Genomic DNA, 24,270 nt, shown 5'->3' on the forward strand with positions numbered 1-24,270 from the left:
GTCAGGGCTTCAACATAAATGTGTTTCCTCAGCACAGGCGGGTTTTGGTGTGTGATGCCACCCAGTGGACGGTTTCTTAAATGATCCTTTGAACAGGTGCCGCCACCAGAGTTTTGTCATGTGAGGTTGGAGTCTCGTGTGACCTTCAGCTGCCAAGAGTATCTGCAACAAACACCTGCAGGCTCGACATCTGAGAACCTGCCGGGTGGCTCGGGGCCCAAAGCGTGCAGTGGCACAAACCTGATAATGTCTGAGTCAACGGCACGCCGCTGATTGTATTTAGTACATTTCCAAATGTGTGTATAACTTCTGAATTAATCGCACAGAGCCCCAAACTTAACACCTGAAATGGTGTGCATAGTTGTGCAAAACCCTGTCAGTGTTAATGTAAAATAAAGTCTAAACACCACATTTATATTGTAACAGAGTAAAGAATTTTAATGTAACAATAAAGAGATTTTATAGACATACAGTAAGAAATCGTACTAATTTGAGATCATTTTAGACAGATAGAAAGTCAGAAGCCTCCTGGAATGATTGAGATTCAAATAAAATAGAAAAAACATCAACACAAACATACACATCTTAATACTGTGCTCTGATAAAATGTTTGAAAACTTTTTTAAAAGGAACAGATCGCCTCATATGCCAAGGTTCTTGCTTTAAACCTACAGTATGTGGCTAAAATAGATTACAGTACTTAAATATAAAAATAGACTCTTTCTGGAATTTGTTCTTTTAGTTCTCCGCTGCAGTTTGTCTAGATGGACGGATCTGTTTGTCCGGCGTGTGTCAACAGGTTCACGGTGCTCCCTCAGTGACACATCCGAGAGGTCATCTCTTTCTGCAGACACACACAGGACAGAGAGTTAGAGCAGGGGAGGCAAGACGCTCACTCCTCACTATCTTATTAACACACTTCAGGATGCAGCACGTAGTTACAGCTTTGCATATAAAACCTGAAACAAGCAAGTAGACCACACGACATTTCCAAAAGCATGCACACATGACCACAAGACTAGAAGCTTCTCTAGAGCTGCATGCAAACCAGAGAAATTAAAGAGAAAAATGTGCGCACTAGTCTTCTTTGCAAACATAAACATTACCGCCTTTGGTCACACAGCTTCTCTCACAAATGATCAATGACAGTTAATTAACAACCAGCACACAATCAATCGTTGTATCACACAGATAGTGGGTGCGGTAGTTAATTATGACTCATGACTCATGTCTTCAAAAGGATCGTATTGTATATAATGATTTCAGGAGTCCTACAAGAACGTACAGTGTCTTATTCAATGAGAACGAGCACAATATGTATCACTCCGCTCATGAAAATAGATCTAAAATGACTTTGGGAAACAGACAGATCGATTTGCAGACTGAGAACGGTGGCTGCATCCTGTTTCACAAATAATTGTCATTCGGACATGGCTGATTATTTGTGAGTCACGTAGGACTCTTTGCATGCTCATTTATGTGCACAAATATGGTGTTCATGCATGTGCACAAATATGATGTTTTTATTAGTCACCAGTGCTGCAAACCACTCAGCCTGGGAGCGAGACAAATGTGCGGCCTTATGCTTTTTTTTGCTCGACCAGATTCAGAGAGATTTCCATCTGGCCTGATTGAGGTTGGGCAAATTCTGTCTCGCTGAAGCGTTGACGCATTGTGCTAACAACCAAACTGGTTTGCTGCTAATGTGGAACGTACTGAATCTGCTCTTGCAACAGTATTAAACAAAGTGGCTGGTATTTCACATAATGTACTAATGGTAAATTTTGGTTAATAAAATTACGTTAAAGACAATCAAGTGTTTAACCTTATAAACATCTCCATGTGCTACAAGACATATCAGGGACAACATCAGCAGTCATCTCCATGGCTGGGCCTGTCTGCTTTTAAACTGCAGTGTACCAAGGACAGGCTGAACAACACGTTATCAGATTGGCAGGTTTGAGATGTCACAAACCTGAGGAGCCAATCCTGTTAATAATAATAAACATTTCAAGCTAGATAAGTATCAACAAAATGCCACTGAACGATGGCAGAGACGTGTTTCGTTTTCGGCTGTAATTCTATGAAAGGAGAAAAGCAGTACATAGTGGGCGGGGCCTATGCAGACTTGTGAATTTTTACTGAGGGAGAAGGAGTAAAAGGTCTAGGGAGGATTTTTACAAGGTAATTAAACGTATTTTGCAGAAAAAATATCAGATGCAAAATTGGATTTGGAACTAGCCACCTTGCTACTTATCTAACCTAGTCTTGTGATGCCAGGATACTAGGCTACTACAGCGACACACAAAATACTTAATTATCAGCACTCACTAAGAACAGTTTACCTACTACTGTTTATTATCTATATTAGCTTATTTGGGGAGAAAAGGACTTTCAAATACATTTTAACTCCACAAGGAGGCGCTTGACAGGTTTTTCAACTGTAAAATAATTTTGAGTGATTCTTCTGAAGAGATTGTATGTTTTGTGTTTATATAAGAAAATATAAAAAGGAATAAATATTGGGGGATATACCGTTATTGGCTTTTTAATTACTATGATCTGCCAGGCTCTACTTTATTTCATCATGTACTTTTATACAGTATCACAGTTTGGTGATTTCATGTGACTGAATATACTGGTAAGTGTTAAACAGTTACAGATGTATAATTATCCTGTCATATCTTTCTTCAGTTATATTACAACACTACTTCAACTAGTTTAGGATTAGAAATAGCATTGTGCAGGGGTGCTGTTTAGCTCAGTTGGTAGAGCAGGCGCCCCATGTACAGAGGCTACAGTCCTCGTCGCACTGATCGCAGGCTAGACTCCCGGTCTGCCGATCATTTGGTGCATGTCATCCCCCACTCTCTACTCCCAACATTTCCTGTCTATCTTCAGCTGTCCTACAAATAAAGCCAAAAGGCCAAAAAATAATCTTAAAAAAAAGAAAAAAAAGAAATAGCATTGTGCATTGCATTCGGAAATTAATAGCTGCATTCCACTCAAATAGATCAACTGAACCTTTTTGATTATCTGGCAACCCTACTTGACCTATATGAACACCTTACCAAAGCCTATATCAGATTGGATATAAAGACGTTCTGAATGAGTCACAGTTGTCTCACTTTCATTTTCCCTGCCTACTCCTTTTGAGTAGAGTCCTCTTTCAGTTTGTATGTGGGTGGGACAGAGAGGGGGTTCAGAGCCACGTGTTTGTGAGTTTATGCATCCATTTTGTATTTCTTGTAAAATCTCAAATCTCAAAATAAAGTATAAAAAAAACGAGTTTAGGATTGAGTGTTTAAATTCCATTATTTTAAAACATATCAAAGATTTTATTGACATATATTTTCGTCTTGAGCTCCCTTTTTTTTATCCCGCCCCCCTCCGTGACTCACCAGAGGCTCCAGCTCTTTGTGGTCCGTCAGGTTGAACTCAGTGACAAAGTAATAGAAATGCTTGTAGCAGGTATTGACGTGAGCCTCGGCCCCCATCTGGCTCACGCGGTCAAAGTGGTGGATGTAGACGTGGACAAACACCCGGAACAGACGCGACAAAATCTTCTTAGCCACCTGCATGAAGGTCTTAGGGAAGGGAGTACCTGGGAGTCAAACAGATGGAGACAGGAGAGCAGCATGGTCAATCCAGGCTGACCTTTTGCTCCTTGCTTCACAGAAAAGAATGCATTCGAAATACTGATGTAATTAATTCAGTGGTTATAGAAAATTTTGACTAAGCTCTTTTTTGTCGCCATACTTCAGATCCAGCCCGCATCACTTGTTCCGTGATGGAAAAACAACACAACTTGGTCCGAGGGATAAGCCTCAGCTCTGACCGAGTGATTAATTTAGTATGTCGTTTTGCTTTGACTAATTCAATGATATTTCAGGAATCTGTTCCAGAGGACAGACGCGTCAGAGGTCGCAACTATTCTTAGCCCGGTGTACATTGTGTGACCCATTTTTAAATCCATTGCTTAGATGTTTCTGTAGTTAGTCAGATGCCGAGCCATGGCACGAGGCATGCACACAGAGATAAAAAGAAAAAAACTGTGAATGCCACTGAAGACGAAGATTAGCTGATAGTGTTTGAGATGTGCAACACTGTAGGTAATCTAATATATGTGGCCTTGCAGATTAAATCACTTAATCCTCTTTTAGCTTTATCTATTATTTGGAAAATCAGTGGCCTCAGATTTTAAATGCCTTCAGTCTGCAGGAAATATCTAGATCTCATCTTAATTTGCCTTTGTGTTCATTACAGGTTAATCATTAAAGAGGCTTTTTCAAATCTTGCATGTGACTAGTGCTGAAATGGTTAGTCCACTGAAAGAACAATTCATCATTCAAGTCATGTATTACATAACAACACAGAATATTTTCCCATTACAGCAGCAACTCTCATGCTTTTTTGGCTTGTGACCCATTAACCATGAACCTACATACACATTTACCATACAGAGACTACCCACCCAACCACCAACAGAAGACTGAAGAATTAACTACTGTAAGAAATAACCCTGAGAAGAAGCATCTGTCTCTCCTTCAAAAGGAGTGACAGATTGCCCCCATCCCCCTTATACTATTTTAAGTTATATAATCTATGTGCTCTGAAAAGAACTAAATAGTGTAAAGTACTTATTGAATTCTGTGTCTGCTGCATCTGTGTCTTTAAAAATGAGCGACCCCAAAACCCCTTTATAATGTGTGATACTTAGAATTAGGACCCAAGACAAGGCATATGCAGAATTGGGATGCTTTTGAATTGGAGCCCCGACGACCCTGATAAATTGGTACTTTTAAGATGCTTTTATTACAACAGAAACAGTAAAAAGTGATACAAAGTCATATCTCGGGGGTCTGCAGGTACCTCAGTTGGGAGGATTAAGGTTAGACAAAACATAATATACTTATATACTTACTCCTATGTGATTTGTTGCAGAAATTAAGATATTCAGTACTCTACGAGACAAGAACTTTAGGAGAAAACTAAAAACAGAAAGCTTGTTATTTTCTGCCTTTTTGTTATGTTAATTATCTTACAACCTCTCATATTAGGTTGTCCCTGTATCTGTGCATCTCAACTGTGAGAATTTGCTGTTTCTGTGTTATTGTATATAATTATTTATCAAACACCACTGGAGGTTTGATTGTTGTTCAGAAAGACTCATTGAGCCTTTTGTGATTTTGGATTGACACTAATCATTATGTAATGATGTTTTATGGAACAGATAATGAATTAAAATGTCTAATGACAATGAGAGTGATGGCTGTTGACCGCCCTCACTGTGACGTTAAAGCTCTTTGGTGACTGTCTATGAATGGGTGGTGGCTTGGGAGAGCTTTACCTGACGCAGGGGTTTGAACCAGCACATGAGATCTTTTACAGCAGGATGCTCAGCAAAGATATAGTTTTTTGTCTTTTAGAAGACACACTACATCTAAAAATAGGCTGTGACTGAGGCTGGATCTGAGCAGAGCATTTTAGGAAGCAGAGTCTTAACACACCATCTGTAGCTAATCTCAACACTTACCAACGTTGGTGGGGAAGATGTTCTCATTGTTGATTTGTACCTCGATCCAGTCCATTAACAGGCTCATGTATTTGGGGGCTGGCAGCGCCGTCGGCCTCTTGTACTTGTGCTCGTCTTGCCAGCGGTATTCGTACTTGGGCCCCCCAGACATGACGGGGCAGGTCTGATCGGTGCAGGAGTCACTGATGGTGCCATAGATGAGGTTGATGCGGTTGAAGAAGTCTACCACGTGGACGGCCACCCAGTCGTTGAGGTCCTCGCCGTGGGGCAGCTGCACGGCCTGCTTCAGGTCCAGCCCTGCGTTCAGAGATGCCTGGGCCTTCTTGTGCAGCTCGAAGCGCTGCGTCCCGGGCTCAAACTTGCGCTTGGGCCGGAATGTCCTGTCTTTGTTGAAGACTTGTTTCAGGGCCGTGGACATGGTTGCATGTGGTGGCGGTTACCGATTTGTTTGAATGCTTCGAGTGAATTATTTACAGTCGAAATGGAAGCAGTGAAAAGGTTGTGTCAACAATCAGCGCAGTCTTTGTTATGTTTAAGGTTTTTCTTTCTTCTCTGTGTCTCAGTCTGTGATCCTGCGTACGATTAAAAGAAGGCAGAAGAAAAAAGAAAAGAACAGCGTTTGATTAACAAATGTGAATTTTCACTAAAATGCCTACCCTCCAAACAAAAAAGTAACATATATTCCATATATTTTAAAAATATTTCTTAATTTTCGCGACAAATCAGTTAGGAGTTTGGTTAAAAAATGGTGGGAAATGTGGCTACAATCATTTAGTTAAGTGTCGTAGAGGTGTAAATAACCAGAAAATATTCAAATTTGAGAAAATTAAAATCAGAGAATTTTTCTATTAAGAAAACACCTAAAAACAACTAATTGTTGCACCTCTAGATTAATCAATCATAAAAATAGTTCTGTTGACCAAGCCATCTGTTCAGCTTTATTACAATCCCTCATTATTAAACAAGGAATACATAAGAGGCTGGGAAATTGCATAACAATAGCATTTGTGTCCCAGCGTTTGTATTAGGCCTACCTTGGGCCTAAAGTTGCAATCAAAGATGTAGGACAGTAAAAGCCCCTCAAACACCTCTTTAGGAAAATAAAAGCCTTAAATATATGTTTTTTAATTTTGCTGTATGAAAGATGAGGTCATGCCAATATATATGTGTCCGAATCAGTTGGTAATGTCTAGTGGTTACTAACAAATACAGGACAGTTTACTTTACTACTTAGATTTGCTTATTTTTCTCAGTGATGAAAGGAGGCCTGAATTCAGCTTTTGCCTCAGCATTTCTGGTAAAAGACAAGTCTCAACAGTGACAGCAGAGAGGAGGTTTAGTTGCATTAAAGATGAAACATCGCCTTAAAGTGAACATGAGTCATTTCCTATTTCAGGCACTAATTCTGCCGCGAGACCAAGAATGTGCGGAATGACAATAAAACAGAGTCAAACCGTATGTTAACAACATAACGGGGCACTATTAGGTTTATTTAGACTTCCAACTTTAATATATGTACCCCCATTGTTATAATAAAGCGGACTTTGTATCGTTTAAGCCCACTTTTTCCAGATAAAAGCCAGAGATTAAACAGCAGGGCACATGACGACAAGTTTATTCGTGACGTGACTAGCTAAGTCGGTCGGACTTGTTGCTTTCTAACACAGCTAAAAAGAACATACAGGACATTAAAAACATACATTATGAATACTTAATTCACATGACACCTTCAATACAACCGTCTAAAACAAGCATTATCTCAGACGGGTGATCAAACGGTGACGAAATCGCACAGTTGAAAGCCACTTTCGCGACCAGAACTTACTTGTTCCGCCTTCCTGTTCCGTCAGTTTCCTTCGATCTTTTATCGACAATTATCTGACCCCGGATCAATAGATTTTCATCAACGACATGCACGGTCTACATTATGGATAAATGGTGCGATACATGATGTAAAATTACTGTTAATTCTATAAACATGTCACTTTAATACATAAACTACCGACTGACTCCTCCCTGCGAAACGAAAAGTATACCAGCATCAGGTTAGAGACGTTGGTATGAATTTCCGGACGGAACTTTCAAAATAATGTACCTCTTTGACCAATGTAATGTAATACAAGCGTAATTCTTCGCCATCAGCTGTAAGATCCCAACTAAAATGATGTTTTTGAGTGATCTCAAGGTCATTGTATTAGAAAATAATGAAAACCAAGACCATTGTTGGCTTCTGTACTATGGGTACTCTTCCTATATTTTAGGCGGAATATTGTAAACTTTACCAGTAGCAATCATTTTATGGCTGAAGTTACAATCTCCTTCATAGAGCAAGATGTAGCATAGCCGGAAGCAAGTTTATAAAATGTTTCAGTAGGTGTAAGCCAAATATCAACTTGTTAGGGCATAGAGAATTCATATTTTTAGTCTTCTCATAGTAGTTTTGACACTTGCTGTAACTACATTTTTCAAAAAATGTTCACACAAATCTTATTGAGTAATTTTACTGCTAATAATCGCTTACAATATGAAATGGAGGTCTTCAATTACTTTAATTATAGACTTTTTCAATTGTTGTATTCATAATATTAAACATATCAAAAATATCACCTAGCTATTACATTCTCAATCCACCACTGCCCATGAATGCAACATGCTTCATACTTAATCCTGAAAAAACTCTTCGCCATTATTTTGAAAACAACTTCATCAATTTCCGGTCAGTGTTGCCTGGAAGCTCAGAAGTACTTCCTTTGATACAGTCTGTCACTGATGGCAAGAGCCAGCCTCACTAACTGCATTTATGACAGTCATAATAAACCAAAATACACAATTGGAATTGCTTACAGGAAAACTAAAAAATAAAATCTGCATTAGAACATTTAAATCATGATATTAGACATTTAATACATTCACAGCTTCAATGTATTTCAACACATAACACGACATTCATCATCAGTTAATACACTTTATTTACTTTTCTGTGATAATGAAAAATTATTATCTTATACTTCATATGGCATAAAGAAAAACAATAAACTACTCTAATTTGGCAGATATAGAGAAATATACACTTGTCCATGTTTTTTATACCCTCATTATACTCCAAAATACCAGAATACAAAATCAGATTGTTCATGAATGTAAAGACGTCAACAGTTGACATTCGAACCACGGCAGACAGACAGACAGACAGACAGACTCAAAGAGAGGCTCCTTACATGGCCAACACACTTAGTCCAATTTACAAATGCACATTTATTGTCACTGAGGCCTGTTAAGCTGTATTGGTTCTGTAGTAGAAGCTGGTCAGTGTGCGCCGTTCATAAAAAGGTCTTTGTTTTGGTTGTTTAATGGCTGGTTGAAAGGATGCTTTGTGCAACACTGGGACAGAATGTGCCTTGTTTTCTGTCTACTCGACAGGCTCAGCAACGGCAGCGGCAGCGGCAGCGGCTGCAGCTTCCTCAGGCTTTGCCTTGTTCGATACGGAGAAATGGTAAGACCTCATGGACTCCTCAACCTTCTTGAAGTCAGGACGCTCCTCATGTCTGGTGAGAGAGGAGATGCAAAACAGCCGTTTTAAGGGTTGTGATTTAGGGAAGGCAATTGACCATTTTTATACTGGAGCCACTTTCCCCTGATGTCATGATGAGGATGGGAGGCTCAAATGTTCACTGCTTCTCAATTGATTAGCAACCAACAAGACAATGCACAGGGAAAGTCCAGAGGGAAATTTGGTTATATTTGATAACCCATTAGCTACAGTTATGCAAAAGCTAACTTTAGCATTCAGCCACTAGCTAGCTAATATTACCGTTAGCTAGCAAGTGGCTGAACGCTAATATTACAATTTGGTAGTATTACCAGTACAGTAGGAAACTTACAATATAACATTTCTAGATAATTAAAGGATAGCCTCTCTACATTTATACGGCTTACAACCTGGAAGACAGCAGTATGATATTATAACAGCATTTTAGTTTCCCACCCTGATTGTGACGTCAGACGAAAATGGTGTATGCCACAAGAACTTGATGAAATTAGCTAGGTTCCCATCCAAATGAAGAGCAAATTTGATCAGAAATGCAAAAAAAAAAATTGGCAAAAGAAAGTGTGGATCTATACCTATTTCCATTCACAACTGTAATGCGCCTTTTGGAAGTTTATTCATCAAGATAAGCAGGATGTGGCTCTAATGCTACAGCCAGGTGCCATTAAACCATTGCAGAAGATGTGTTTTAGAATTTGCATCGTTTCTGAATTTGCAGCCTGTTCCTTTTAATAAACCATTGCAGCATGTTTGACCTTGTCAGCCGCCATAGATATATGTTGTATGTATGAATAGCATATGTAGTTTTTTCACAGGTGTCTGGTGTAAAAGGGAAAGTTAATCTAAATAAAGTCCATGATTAAACTTAAATGGCACTCAAAGATAGCAGACCTTGGCCAGGTCAATAGTCCATTCTTCTATGATATGCAGTCGGATCTGCTTATATTGCTTGTTTGCGAGTCGTTTGATTTGATTGGCTCTTTGGCCCAAACTACAACCTTTCATCACAATAATGAAGATTAGGTGATTAGTTTTTCTTAGTCCTGCTGACAAACAAATAAATGGCACTGAAGCGTCACCTTCTTGGCAGAGGTAATACAGCTTAACTAGTATGTACAAGAGACAGATGTTTTCTTACTTGTACGTCCAGCATTCTTTCATCACTGTATACATTCTCTCTGGACATGCTGATGGACACTCCATGCGGCTCCCTCCATCAATGAAGCGCATAACATCCATTCCTTTCATTTTCTAGAGAATTGGGACAAAAAAGAGCTGTTATTCAACTTCTTCCTCATAGCAATGTTGATTCTGTCATCAATAGATGACTTTAATGGTGCTCTGCAGAAACACTTGGTACCTTGTAAGGTTTCCCTCCGTAGGAAAAGGCCTCCCACATGGTGATACCAAAACTCCACACGTCACTTTTACTGGAGAATTTGTGGAAGTGTATACATTCTGGAGCATACCACTTCAACGGCCATTTTCCTGAAGTACGAGCCTGGACAACATAAAATGAATGATCACAACGAGCACGTCAATGATTTCACCAAAAGCAGCCATCATCAGTATTTGTAATTGAGGCTAACAACTGTATGATCTAGAGCCTTGGTTCTCAACTGGTGGGTCGGGACCCAAAAGTGGGTCGCGGGGCTGTTTTCAGTGGATCGCGCATGTATGCTTGAAAAAAAAATAGTTGTGGCCAAAAGTCTTTGCTGCGCTTTTATTTTGAAGAACATAGGTAGCCATTGACGTGCATGCAGTAGTAGTGTAGTTTATTCACACTCCATGTATCCACTGATTGGGTAATCCCAGCTACAGTTACATTTACATTCTTGAAGCTTGATGAGCCCTATAGTAATTGCCTATATGTTGCACTTTTTCAGTTTATTTCTGTTGAAAAAAGGCTACTATTCGAATGAATTGTAGAGGGAATATGTTCTTCTTATGCACTGCTACCTGCTTGTCATTTTGGTTGACTATTAGACTGTTGTGTTTTGTGACGTTGACATACTGTGATGTTTTGCTCCATCTCAGGTCCAAACCGCACAGATTTTAATTACTGATTAAAAAATTTGGGTCGCGATTCATCATTAAGGAGGTGGTGGTGGGTCCTGAGGCTAGACCAGCTGAGAACCGCTGATCTAGAGCACTGGTTTCTGCAGTGGGTGACCCTGTGGTGCTTTAAGGGTGCTGCAAGAATAGATTTCTCCTATTATTAAATTTCATTACTTTACACTCTATTTACCATTCTTACATCTGTCAAAACAATAACGACTGGAATTAATGATTCTTTTAGAAATTACAAAACATGTAAGCTAATTAGCATTCCTAATTTTATCTTATAATATGTTCAATATTTATCTGTAAATCTGCACAAGAGCTTCCTTAATTGATTACATTTTTTCTTTATCTAATTGAAAACAGGCCTTTGTTATTTCCATTCATATTTATTATAGTTTATATTTTTCATATGTACAAATAACTAGTGGACATTAGTCAAGTTATCGCCTTAAAGTCAGGGATTCCCAAGACTTTCTGAAACCAACATTCCCACCAGATGTAGGTCAGGAAATCAATCGAGTGTTTACTTTAGTTTCAGAGCAGGTGACACCTTTAGGTCCGTGTAGGGGAAGGTCAGCACTTCTCAGAAAGGCTATCAATTTAAGATACACTATCTGTTTGTGTAAGCTGCAATACTGATAATCCCTGTGGTTCTACATTTTTGTCACGTTGTCTTGCAGTGTAAAATACTAATAGGATATTTAAAGATGTGTGCACCTTGTAATAGTTGTCATCCGCTCCCAGGGCCTTGGAGAGCCCAAAGTCGCTGATCTTGGCGAACTGTTGGTTGACCAGCAGGACGTTACGGGCCGCTAAGTCTCTGTGCACAAAGTTCTTCTCCTCCAGGTACTTCATTCCCACCGACACCTGGTGCATCAGGTTGACAATGTTCTCCATAGTTACAGTATCCCTGTGAGGACAAAATACTGTAATAAGTTGCTGGTTCCAACACAGGTCAAATCGTGTCTCACTACTTATATCTCCTGTGATAATAAATGTTTGTATTATATGTTGTATTTTCCAGACTTACAATATACAAATTGCAGGCCCCTGTCACAAATATCTCTCCCTATAATGTGTCTGATTTACTATCAGCTGAACTCACTTGTTGGCGGAGAGGAATTTGTTGAGCGGTCCAGCCGAGGCCATCTCCATGACTAACATCAGGCTCTCTGCGTTGCACAGACCCAACATGCGGACGATGTACGGGTTACTGAGCTGGTGCATGATCTCTGCCTCCCTCATCATTTCCTCCTTCACCAGCTTCTCATTGTCGCTCTTCAGCACTTTGATGGCCACATCGATCTGACCCCTGAGAGTAAGTAGACAAAAGTCACAAAGTTCTTTACATGTTAAAATACAATATACATACACGAGCTGCAGAGGAGAGGGGGCCAATGCTTTGCATGATTATGGGAACAGGCTTATCTTTGGCAACAACCAACCTCAGTTTTATCAGCAATTAGATGTAAATAATTCTCAGTTGTCCAGTCCCTAATAGCGTAAAGGTAGACTAGGAGCCTCGCTGGGTTTGAATGAAAAGTGGAGTTGTATATCATCTTCATATAGATCGTATGCTATATCAAAAATGTTTATAATATTTTCTAGGGGCAGCAAGAAGAGAGGCAAAGGCTCCAGGACTGAGCCCTGTGGTACACCACAAGATAGGGAAGGGAGTCTGACACAAATTACCCAACAGAAACCGTGAACTTTCTGTCACCAATCATGTAGCCTCTTCATAAGGATATGGGGGTCTACTATTTAAAGCAGAACTGAGGTCAAGGAGAACCAACACAGGGCAATCACTTGAGACAGACCAAACCTTTTGGATGAAATTCTAACCTTTTAAACAGGGTGCTGAGTTCAGTAGTAAAAGATTTATAATATTTTTGTTTAATAATGTCTCACGAGTCAGTCTTGAGGACTCCTTTCTTGACGCATCCAAAGTTCCCTGAGCCGAGCTCCACCTCATCAATCAGCAGCTGATTCCTCTTAATGTTAAACCTCCGCACTTCATTGGGGTTGTGGTATGGGTTGAATCCACTGCAGTCCATCGGCAGAACGTCACGGTCTGCAGGCACATTGTTAGCTGGCTTTGAGACTGCTCCATCAGCTGACAAAAGAACAACATTGGGTAAAATTAAATCAGAATCAGGGTTTATTGCCAAGTAGGTTTGCACATACAAGGAATTTGTTTTGGTGATAATGGTGCGGTACAATTAACACAGAACTAGAATTGAAAATAAATGCTTTTACTTCTACATATTCACATACTGAAAATAATTTTGTGCTCAAATGTTATTTTTTAAAAGGGTATCAGTTAGTAATTGTTTGATGTCAAGGTTGAGTGCCATAGATTATTTTAAAAGTTATTTATCGACACAAACCCTGCTAAAGTCAAGTAAAGTAATATTTTTAAAAAGTAATACTTTTTAAAAAAAATATTTAATGATGAAAAGATCTGAATACTTCTTCAACCCCTGATTGTATTAATGTGTTTCATGGTTATGTTTGTACTTATTTCTTTAGTTTTGTGTATTTCAAAGGTCCATCATGCATTGAGAACTAGCTTTCTGTGTTGGTTCATGTTGTCACGATAAAAATTAACACTACATACATGTTTAAGTCATTTTGCTGCAAGTACAGATAACAGAACAGCTACAACTGTGAAGTAGTTTTATCTGATTGTACTTCATGGGACTGACCTCTGGGTGCCGGTGTGTATCCATTTGTGCGGCCCGGCCTCTGAAAGAGTTACACAAAAACGAATCTCTTAGTAAGAATAAAACAATGAAGAAAACACTGCAGGACATAGTCAGTACTCACTGGTGCAGGAAGATTGGGTGTCTCTGAAAAATTATAAGACAAAAAATAGAGTTATATTAACAATTTCAACAATGAATGTAATTATTTATCAAGGTAGAAAAGAGACAAAACGAAAAAAAGGTGCTCAGTACTTTCAGCAGCAGCTTTGCCGTTTAAACATGACTCCCCGAGAACAGTCACCAGGCCATCCGGTTTCATCTTCTGATACTCAACCAGCTGGAGATTAGAAGGTAACGTTGGATTTTAGAGCATAAATGACCATTGGATGATAGTAATAATTATATAAATTATATATATTTTTTATTTTTTTAATGGTAATGACGTTCCAGAGATGCCAGTTGACGATGACCGTTAAACGTTACTTCACAGACGTGTTAACCGTTAGGCTACTGCTTGTCATGCGATGTTATTGGTTGGCTCACATCGCTGCAAGTCTGATTGCATTGGTGAAACATCATCATCATTTCATTTGAACAGTTTCTAGTCTAGTAGTTTCTTCTAGTGTCAAATCGTTTAGGGAATCAGCTGATCAAGGGCGTCGCTTTTGTAATGATAACAAACGAGGAAGAATGTAAGATATCGTTTCCAATGATCAAAGACTGCTAATTCCAGCTATGAGGATGCTAATTGCTAACGTGTTATTCCCACAAACGGCGGATAATGAGGATGAGGATGACGGTGTAGAAGCGGACTGTCTGAAGAAGCTACATTTATACTGTAAGTTTGCTTTGTAAGCTGAAAGTTAGCTACTTCTGTCATTAAGTGTGTGCTTTTGGCTAACGTTAGCTATAGGTAGCAGGCAGCGGCTAGCTAGCTAGAGCTGTGTGTTGCTGGTCCCACAGGCCTTTTTCACACAATACTTTTTAGCATGTCACAGTAGGAAAACTGCAGGTGTTTATTAGTAGCATTAATGATGGCTGCATTCCATTTAGCTGCTTCAATTTCATGGTACTGGTTGTGTGCATGCTGACTGCCTGTCATGGCTTTCTCAGACACCTGAATATAACAGAACCATTGTTAGTTATTATTAACACCTGTGCCACATGTGAGAAGTCAAAATGCCCGCTGTGGAAAAAAGTCCAAAGTGAGGTGTGAATAATCTGCTTACCACAGCATATTCAACTCTAACAATGCTACACTCGTTTTTGCTGATGGTCTGGTTTGCTTTTGTAGGTCATATAGAGTAATCAGAATTAATTTAAGTCTGTTTCATAACCAGCAAAAAACTCCTCACAGGAGCTTTACGTATTTTGTAAATGTTTTTGTGGTGCGTAAATTGGATCGTGATTGTTAATGGTTAATGTTGTTTGCATTTAATTTCTTCAGTATTAATGTCTAGAATTAATTGAGCTTGAGTTTTACATTTAGTAACATTTAGTAATTAGATATCTGGGATAATCTCGATTTTCTGTAGTAATATTATTTGCTGTTGTTTTTCTTGGTCGAAAAATTATTATCAGCGCCTTCTATACATAATCCCGTCCCACCATAGTTTCCACACTAACTTCCTAAGTGCAGCTACTGATCAAAGGAATGATCGAGGTTCCCACCTGCCAGATTGTGTCAAACTTAGTCCCCTCTGGCATGGAGTATTTCCCCGATTTGTCATGGAGGATCTGATAGTGATACACAGTTTTCCCATACATCATAGAGAGAGCAAACGTGCCGGAATCGTCTCTGTCTCTCACTCTGAGAAAAGAAACGGTGTTGTTTAAAACTTCACACTGAAATGTTAAAGAGATGTCAAAGGAAACTTCAGCTTGAGGAACTTACAGAAACTTGCCGTCAGGTTGTACTCCAGAGTAAAGTCGTCTTTCACCTTCCTGGCGGGAGATTTTACCGTGATACCAGGGCATCTTCTCGTGGGCCGTGGTGGCGATCAGCTTCTCCAGCTGAGGAGCCTGGCTGATGATGGCCTGCTCCATGGACTCTCCCTGTGCAGAAAGCAGCCATGCAGAAAAAGACATGCAGAATACACACATTTATGCCAATTACAGGGCTCAAGATTTTGCCCTGATATGTACAAATTAATTCTGCAATGTCTATAAAATCTTTAGCATCTGGACACCTGATATCCCGCAGCTATGTATTTATTTATCTGAAAGAGAAAGATTTAGTAGTGAAATGTCTACTGGGCCTCAAAACTGACTTCAGTTCTTTTATAATTAAATGCATCTCTTACTTTTACACTTTTGATTTAAGTACAGTTTATTCAACTCTTGTGAAGTTGATAACTCATTCACAGGAGCAGCAGACCTCACCTCCAGGCTCCAGGTCTGCCTCACGTACTCCCTCAGCATGTTTTCTCTCAGGTCGTCGAACACGCCAGCCTTTATCGGGGTGTCCGGAGAGCGCAGGCAGGGTTTCCTCAGGATGCACACCAGCCCGTCGGGGTCTTTGCTGTAAAACTCACAGAGCTCTGCGGGCCCGCAATGTGGCTTCCCTCCGGCGATGCAGTACGTCCCGTTGAGCTGCTTCTCTACGGGGTAATGACTAAACTCCAGGTTCCACACCACAGACAGGACGTAGCCTCCAAGACTGCGGAGACACTGTCGCAGCAAGAAGAGCCCGTCTGCCATCCCGGCTAGCTTCAGGTGCTGCTCTGCGTCTGAGCGGCTGATGCTGCCGTAGAAAAAAGGCAGCTCTGCCGCCGGGTCGATGGACATGGTGAGACCAGAGAGAGGTGAGCTGGAGTTTGTCTTGAAGTCCTGTATGTAGACAGAAATTGGAAGCATTTAATCGAAAACCATTTAAAAACCAGGCTGAAGTTGTCAGGAATATGCTGGTTCAGTGGCCCAACGTGCGACAGTACCCTCACTGTTTAAAATCTGGTCTGTGCCCTCTGACCTTTCAGCCTATCATCCTCAGTCTCATCTCCAATGTTTGCTTTATCTTACTGAATTACTAATCTACCAAATTACAAAATCAGTTGTGGAAATACAATTTCAAAATTGACAACGAAACACTATTTATGCATCTCTTACAAACAAAAAAACTCTTTATCCCAAGAATCTCACCTCCTCTTCCTCTTCTTTCGCAGAGAAAGTTTGTACTTTTACAGAACAATATTTTTTCAGGACTGTCAGCTCTACACAGACGAGCTTGTGAGGTGCTTCTTGTGTGGATGAGATATTTAGCAAGAAGCACCCACACTTTGAGTCTGCATGATGCATGCAGATTAACAACTGGTGACAAAAAAGCCACAACAGGAAGTCGCAATCCGCCCTCATAGCCTCCTTTCTCCAGCTTCTTGCTCTTCTGTTAAACAGGTGCTTTTCATTTTGAGATAATTCCCTCTGCTTTAGAAACATTGTTAAGCTTTCCTTTACATAAGAGGAAAAGTTTTTGGTGGGAATATACCCGACTACATTGTTAAACAACTGCAGTATGCACAATGTGATGCGTTTGTTAGGAATCTGACATTAGGGTTAAATAGAAAAGTGTCTGAGCTGAAGTGAAAACGTAAAGAGGAGATTAAAATCAAGCAGGTTTCGCGTGTTGTGTGGAACGTTTCTGTGATATCAGTAGGAAAATGTCTGTTGCAGTTAGAAACAGACTTTGACAGTGATCATAAAAGTCAGTTTCGAATCATAACACTTACAACGTGCAGAAGGGGGGATGACATGATAAGACATAACATCAAACTACAAAAAAATGAATGGTTATGTTAGGTTTAAAACAAATCTCCAGAGACTTAAAGAAGTGCACTCAAATTCATATTTACAACCTGAACAGATAAGAGCCATTATATGTTTTCATTTTATCTCCACAATTTAAAATCTGAATTACAAAAAGTGCGACAACCGCAGCTTCCTGGCTACAGACCTGGGTCTCTGCCCACATCCACAGTGGACTGAGCAGAAACACACAGCTGCCACAAGATGTAAGACTTCTCTGTGGTCTGAACCCCTTCTAACCGAAACACAGGCCTTACAGGCAGTACAATGTGGACAGACAGATACCCCACACGTATAGTTACAAGCTTTGATACAATGTCAACAATAAGGACTTCATCAAATGCACCAAGATGTATGTATCCATTTGGTGTCATTTGGGTTTTTTCATGAAAGTTTAAGTATGACTAAGTGTATTTTGGTTTTTCCACATAAAACTTGTGGTACTTAAGTGACGTCTTTTTGCTACTTGTTACTGTAATTCCACTACAATTCAGATAGAAATATTGAACATCTTTATTTGACATTTTAAGTTGCTTTAAAATAGATTTTCCATCAAATAAAACATTTATGAGCTTATGCAGTGTTATAGATTAAAATACACAGGGCCATTTTTCCTAATTGTGAGTACTTTTACTTTTGGTACTGTCATTGCATTTACTGAGTAAACTTACTTTGATCTGAGTTTGATATTTTTAATACTTTTACTTGTAATTGAGAATTTGTGTATTGCTGTATTGGCATTTTTACTCAACAGAGAACTATAGTGATTTAGTACTGCACTCCTTTAACATGGTCAGACCACCACTGGACTTAGTCATAACGATGTATCAGAACAAGATATACTGGTTTTCTATTCAACATCTTTCTTCTTCCTTGACAAAGCCTTGTGACTACATTACCCACAGTGTAATCTCTATTTACATATTATACATAGTAGAATAGTCTGCATAGTAGAATCTGTAGGCAGGATTTCCGGGAAGGCAAGTGTTCTGGTTTCCGTTTGAATTACGCTTGTAGTCCGAGTGATATTGACCAATCAGGAGGAGAGCAAAAGCAGGCGGAACGTAATCCGCCGTAATGACATCCCGGCTCCCATCAGCGTGATCCGACGACGATTTAGCTTCTTATTAATCTCTATAAACAGACATCTGCATGCTAACAGCTAACAATCTGTTCTAGATCTAAAACTTGAGATGAATTCTCTTGATGCTGTGTCACGAAAGCCGTTCAGAGTTCTGATTTCCCGACTTCCTTGAATGCATCAGATCGATCCGACCTCCGTTCAACATCAAGCATTTTTAAACGTTTTTCTTCTCCTCTTGAGGACAGACCTGACAAAGCTTGAATTTTTACTTCTCACAAATCTGCATCATGATGTTGAAATCATGGCAAAGGTAAGACCCCTAACTTAGCATTAAATATTCTGATAATTAATTGTTTCAGGTATTTATGGAGACAAACTTGTCTGGTTCCAACTTCTCAAATGTCAGAATTTCTTTGCACTTTCATGTTTTATGTGATTGTATAGTCATTATAAAGAGATTTAGACTTTTGGTTTGGCAAAACAAGCAATGGAAAGACGTCAACTTAAGGAAAACAAAATTTCACTCCACAAATAATCGATTTTTCACAAGAGATTTAAGAGACCATCTGCTTCAGTTAAAATGGATTAGAGGGATGTAAATAAGCCTCTTTAACTTTGTTTTCCTTCACTTTTCCTCAGTTCAAATTCCCAACTTATTGATCCCTTTCCAACAAGACGTAAAACTTGCAATACGGACAGCAGCCAAGTCTTTGCTCTGCTGGTGTTCTTATAAAAATAGGATTTTTATTGCTTTTCTACTTAAACTTGTAAATTATAGACCACGAAAGCAATGATTAGAAGATGTAGTGAAGCCGTTCCAGAGCCAGCTTGAGTCCAAAATGTTGCAAAGGATCTCTCATACCGAGCCTGAGACTGTTTACATCAAATTAGATACTATAAAAGACAATAATGAGCTGAATACAAAACAGTTAATTAAATACATACTGTAACAAATGAGGTGTTGCAGAGTTAGCAGATAGTGTCTCAGTGAGCAGTGGAAACAGTCCTATGAGTCACTCGGTGCAGCACAATGAGACATGAGCCAAAAGCTACAACCCCGAGAGCTTGTTTTCCACGGAGAACTTTTTTGCTGACATCTTTAGGTCATCAGGTTCAAAGTAAATCTAATTAAATTTGTCATCTGTGCAAACTTTTCAATTTCAGAGAGATGGGCTGTTTCAGGTCAATCAATCGAAAGATGTCAGTGACAGAGCGGTTTTGTCGAGCATGAAGATGTGACTCTAAACACAAGAGCTGATAAATTCATAGATTTCACCATAAGGAACTCCCTACAAATGACATTAAAAGCTCAGAAAGACAGCTCTCGTTACCAGCTAGGTTCAGCTGAGGTGTATGGAAGAATACTGTAAGCTAGTCTCTCGAGATGTATTCCTTTTCTCAAGTAAAACTAGCAATAACACACTTTAAAATCTGCCAAATACAAGTGAAAGTATAGAAATCAAAATGTACTCAAGTACAACTACCAGCAAACAAGTAGCCTATTGGTTGCTAAATTTACATATAGACGAGACTATCTACTGCAAAATGCTAACGTCATTATGCTAGCTAGCTCAAACTCACACTGCTACTTTTCCGGTTCTTAGCAGGTTCCATTTACCACGATCAACATCTTACATCTTTAGTAAGTGCTTAACTGATGAGGGCTGATGAGTACACACTAGTGTTTAAGTTTGTCAAACACAATAAAGTATCACACAAATATTAGATTTTGCTCTGGAGAAAAGCTCCGGATAAGTTTTGACATTTCAAAACAAATATGTGTTTCCTGCAATTTGTCTCAGCCTGTCCTGCAAATATATGATGTTTGATGGAATCATCGAGACCTCTGAGCTGCTGGTGGCCCTGGAGAAAAAACAGAGGACCCTCAAAGTCACCAGGGTTCATCCTTTTGGGATCATGCAGAAAATTCCATGGTAATCCATCCATTAGAGAGGACACGTTTCATCAGACAATGGTATGTTAACAAAATATATGATGTTTTTCAATTTATATAAACACGAAAGGTTCCCTGCTTTAAAAAAAAACTAGTATAAAGATAGTGAAGTTCCATGCAGTTTTGGTGAACCACATCTCTTGCGTCACAAAAATCATTCACTTCTTTTGCACATGTAACAGTTAGACGATTCTGTTAGAGATGCTGTAGATGGTTGTAGTATTGGTACCAGTTTCTTTGAGTTTTAAATTTGAGTTTTTGGGTTATGTAGTCTTTCTAAATACCTATTTCTACAGTCTCATACTTACTTAGGTTACTGTTTTATGGAGAAACTGTGACTTAAATAGCCTTAAATACATGTTAATTATTTATGTCATTGTAGAATGATATGAATATACGACTTGTATGTGTGCCTGTTTAACAACATCCAAACGTCTAAACTTTTTCTACCCATAACTTCATTAGCATGCTAACGGTAATGTCCTGTTAAGGCCATGTGTAAAGTCATCCGAGACTTTTAATCTCTTCGACTCTCTTGTACAATACATTTACACTTTGAGGTCAGTGATATAATTTGCTTCTCAACTAATGAAAGACGTGTTTTCGGTAGATCAAGTGACTCAAATTAAATCAAGAACATTTCCGTGATATCTACTCAGCTATTAGTTATTTTAGCTCATGATTATTTACGTTGTGCTATCAGGAAGTCAGCTTGTGGTTATGCAACTCGAAGCATTCCTCCATACATACGTCAACATCTGAGGCCGTGTCGGCATCCACCAACAGATAATGCGTCCTTTAACTCTCATACATGAAATCAAGTTTTGCCCCTTAACTGGTTTTTATTTTAGTGATAGTTTAAAAACAACTAAAGATGTGGGCGGACTTGGATAAGAGGCTGATCTGCATATCAAATCAGGAACAGAAATGTGTCCCGAGCTAAAGGGTAGTTTCCTACATCGATGGAAACAATTGACATTCAAATAAACAGTGTGAATGTGTGTCTTTGTCATGATTTACGTTGTTTTTCCAACAGAATGAGCCTGTTGAGATTCGTATCTTCACTCAGAAAATGAACCAAAGTACCACTAATTTTAGCATCTTAATGTCTAAATACTGTTTTATAGATTAAAAATAACATAAGCAGCATCAGCAGTTTCTGTTGATTAAAAACCAAAATCACACCTGCAGCAAACACTTATAGAGACTGAGCTATAATGAGGCCTTTTTGTGTCAATTGTGGTCAAATCTGAAAGTAAACGTAATGTTTAAATTGTAAACACTGTAACAACAGCATTTTGTAGATATTATCCTCTTTCTTCTGTCCAGGCTGATATAATCTGACATTGGCAGGAACATTTGGCAGATACGCTTCAGTCCAGGACCAAAAATACATCCAGTAATTTCAGGAAAAGTTACAATCGATAAAACACACACACACACACACACACACACACACACACACACACACACACACACACACACACACACATACATAAACGGACCTCTTTTCTGCATGGTTAAAACCAACCCATTTTTGGTTTTCTATTCCAAGGCACAATGAAAGCAGCTATTTATATTTTGCACATGTAATCTCTACTTTTGTAAACCAGAACAGAGCAACAATGCCTCAGCCCGGCTGTGGCGCACACATTTCATTCTTTTATACGGCTCAAACGCAGCTCTGGAAATACAACCCTGCATTTTCATTTAGGAGTTAATTGCTTGAAATTAAAATATCAATAAAAACATAAATAGCAGGATCACAACATAATTTCTGATGAAAGTAAACTATGTCGAAAGTCATTTCAAAGTTGGAGTTTTGCTTTTTGTGGCTGGGGGTGCAAAAAAAATGTTAAAATTAATGTTAAAATGTTGAAATACACTCTAAACACAGTGATAGCTAACATTAATTTTATGTATGTGGTACTTAGAGAGAAAATAAGCTTTCAAACCACACAGTTGGTTTTATTTATATAGCAGGTTGAATAACTTTGGCCTGCTTTTAACCTAATCATACAGTAATTTTTGTTTTTTAATAGGTAATATGTTTAATCCACCAATATAAAGCATTTCTCCTGCGCAATCAGATATAACAGTCTACTTACGTTTCCTTGTTTCACTGCGACATACAGAGAGGTGTTGTTACTTTAGAGACAAAGATGCATCTGTTGATCTGACAGCAGCGTGAGGTGCTTTGAACAAGTGGGAGTTCGAGACAATGACACACACGCTCATGCACAGAGACAAATGCACACACACGACTCTGACACCAGCTTGCCGCCTATCAAGTTCTTCTTTTGAGCTCTTTAATAAATCATGATTGATTGATTAAAAACCGTAGAATAAAGTGTCCAAATACCTGCTTATTTACTCATGTCTTTGTGTGTAATATGAAGGGTATCAGGAGAAGGTTAGCTTAGCTTAGCACAAACCACTGATAACAGCTAGACTGGCTCTATCTGAGCAAATTCCATCTACCATGACCTTTAAAGTTTCACGCTAACACGCTGAGATCATTTATTTAAACCATATATGAACATACACACAAGAAGTAAAATGACAAGTTTCACAATGAGGTGCTGGATTATTTCTTGAACATGCTGATGAGGGAGATTTTGTTGATAAAATTGTTTACAGAGCCAAGCTAGCTGTTTTGCTCTGTGTCTGGGCTTTGAGTGAAACTAAGCTAACCGCCAGCTCAATGTAGATTAATATTTGAAGAAACAGTCAGTGACATTTTTGGATATATGCTCATTTGCTTTCTTGCAGAGAATTCGAGAGGAAGATAGAAATCGTTGGCATATTTGGATGGCTGTAGATGGCTTGTGATACACAATGACCGATAAAACGTTTTTCTGTCTTGTGTGAACTGTTACACTTTTCATTAGAACATTGTAAATTAACACGTACACACATTCATCCAGTCAAACACCTGTCCAACAACCAAAGTGACAGCATGTGAAGATTAAGCACCCATTGAACCCCACAACCACCACAAACCCTCAGCTAACCGTCTGCAGCTGCTTCTCTAGAGTCGCAGATCAGGCAGCCAATCAGCAGCATCCTGCGGAATCAAGTCAGACAAAATACAGACAAACCAAAACCGGACAGGAGGAAGTGTGCCTTGAAAATACAAGCAGCAACATTAAGCTTGAACTTAAATACTCTGTCAGGCCTTAGGGATCTTAAATGGGTTGACAAGGTGTCACAGAGTCCAAGCAATCCAAGCATCCAACTTTAAAATGTTAACATTTTGTGTCATACGGAATTACTGGAAGATTTGTTGGATTAAAGTAATAAAAGATGTATGTATGATATTATACTTCCGACCCTGAATTGGCAGGACAGTTTCATGTAGCTTTAGTATATTCTCCATAGTCATTGACTGTGGTTGGAACCAACTTGGGCCACCATGGATTCATGAATTCAAATCTAAACCTTAAACCCTTGCCGGTCAGACTCACACTGCACTTAGACATAACGATGTATCAGAACAAGATATAATGTCTTTTTTATTCAACATTTTTCTTCTTCCTTGACAAAACCTTGTGCCTACATTACCCACAGTGTAATATCTAT

At 39.0% G+C, this 24,270-nt stretch overlaps 2 protein-coding genes across 3 annotated transcripts; both read right to left on the reverse strand.

The window, feature by feature from the left end:
- Positions 1 to 427: 427 nt before the first annotated feature.
- mob3a (MOB kinase activator 3A) lies at positions 428 to 7,576 on the reverse strand. Its single transcript, XM_069679546.1, has 4 exons — positions 7,362 to 7,576; positions 5,537 to 6,108; positions 3,402 to 3,604; positions 428 to 844 (listed from the first exon to the last, which is right to left on the reverse strand). Exons 2-4 carry the CDS (start codon positions 5,952 to 5,954, stop codon positions 815 to 817), a joined length of 651 nt encoding a protein of 216 aa, XP_069535647.1. The 5' UTR covers positions 5,955 to 6,108; positions 7,362 to 7,576; the 3' UTR covers positions 428 to 814.
- A 519-nt stretch (positions 7,577 to 8,095) lies between these two features.
- On the reverse strand, positions 8,096 to 22,863 carry zap70 (zeta chain of T cell receptor associated protein kinase 70). Of its 2 annotated transcripts, none has more exons than XM_069679544.1 (13): positions 22,797 to 22,863; positions 16,235 to 16,681; positions 15,747 to 15,907; positions 15,524 to 15,662; positions 14,105 to 14,189; positions 13,974 to 13,996; positions 13,853 to 13,892; positions 13,056 to 13,260; positions 12,253 to 12,459; positions 11,865 to 12,057; positions 10,444 to 10,584; positions 10,222 to 10,334; positions 8,096 to 9,081 (listed from the first exon to the last, which is right to left on the reverse strand). In XM_069679544.1, the coding sequence occupies exons 2-13, from the start codon at positions 16,637 to 16,639 to the stop codon at positions 8,946 to 8,948; spliced, it is 1,848 nt and encodes a 615-aa protein (XP_069535645.1). In that variant the 5' UTR covers positions 16,640 to 16,681; positions 22,797 to 22,863; the 3' UTR covers positions 8,096 to 8,945. The 2 variants fall into 2 exon arrangements, with proteins under 2 accessions (XP_069535645.1, XP_069535646.1); XM_069679545.1 differs by lacking the exon at positions 22,797 to 22,863 and adding an exon at positions 16,991 to 17,054.
- Positions 22,864 to 24,270: the final 1,407 nt, after the last annotated feature.

Source organism: Semicossyphus pulcher, unplaced genomic scaffold (genome assembly GCF_022749685.1).
Source record: "Semicossyphus pulcher isolate SPU_LCO1_2020_fin unplaced genomic scaffold, fSemPul1.0.p SCAF_4, whole genome shotgun sequence".
Taxonomy (NCBI): domain Eukaryota; kingdom Metazoa; phylum Chordata; class Actinopteri; order Labriformes; family Labridae; genus Semicossyphus; species Semicossyphus pulcher.

Bases quoted from the DNA above. Each gene is read 5' to 3' on its own strand.
- mob3a (XM_069679546.1), bottom strand. From the start codon at position 5,954: ATGTCCACGGCCCTGAAACAAGTCTTCAACAAAGACAGGACATTCCGG. The intron at 3,605-5,536 runs GTAAGTGTTGAG...TTTGACTCCCAG, and splicing joins CATCTTCCCCACCAACGTTG to GTACTCCCTTCCCTAAGACC. The intron at 845-3,401 runs GTGAGTCACGGA...GTGTGTCTGCAG, and splicing joins ACAAAGAGCTGGAGCCTCTG to AAAGAGATGACCTCTCGGAT.
- zap70 (XM_069679544.1), bottom strand. From the start codon at position 16,639: ATGTCCATCGACCCGGCGGCAGAGCTGCCTTTTTTCTACGGCAGCATC. The intron at 15,663-15,746 runs GTAAGTTCCTCA...TTCTTTTCTCAG, and splicing joins CAACCTGACGGCAAGTTTCT to AGTGAGAGACAGAGACGATT. The intron at 10,585-11,864 runs GTGCACACATCT...TATGTTGTCCAG, and splicing joins CGGATGACAACTATTACAAG to GCTCGTACTTCAGGAAAATG.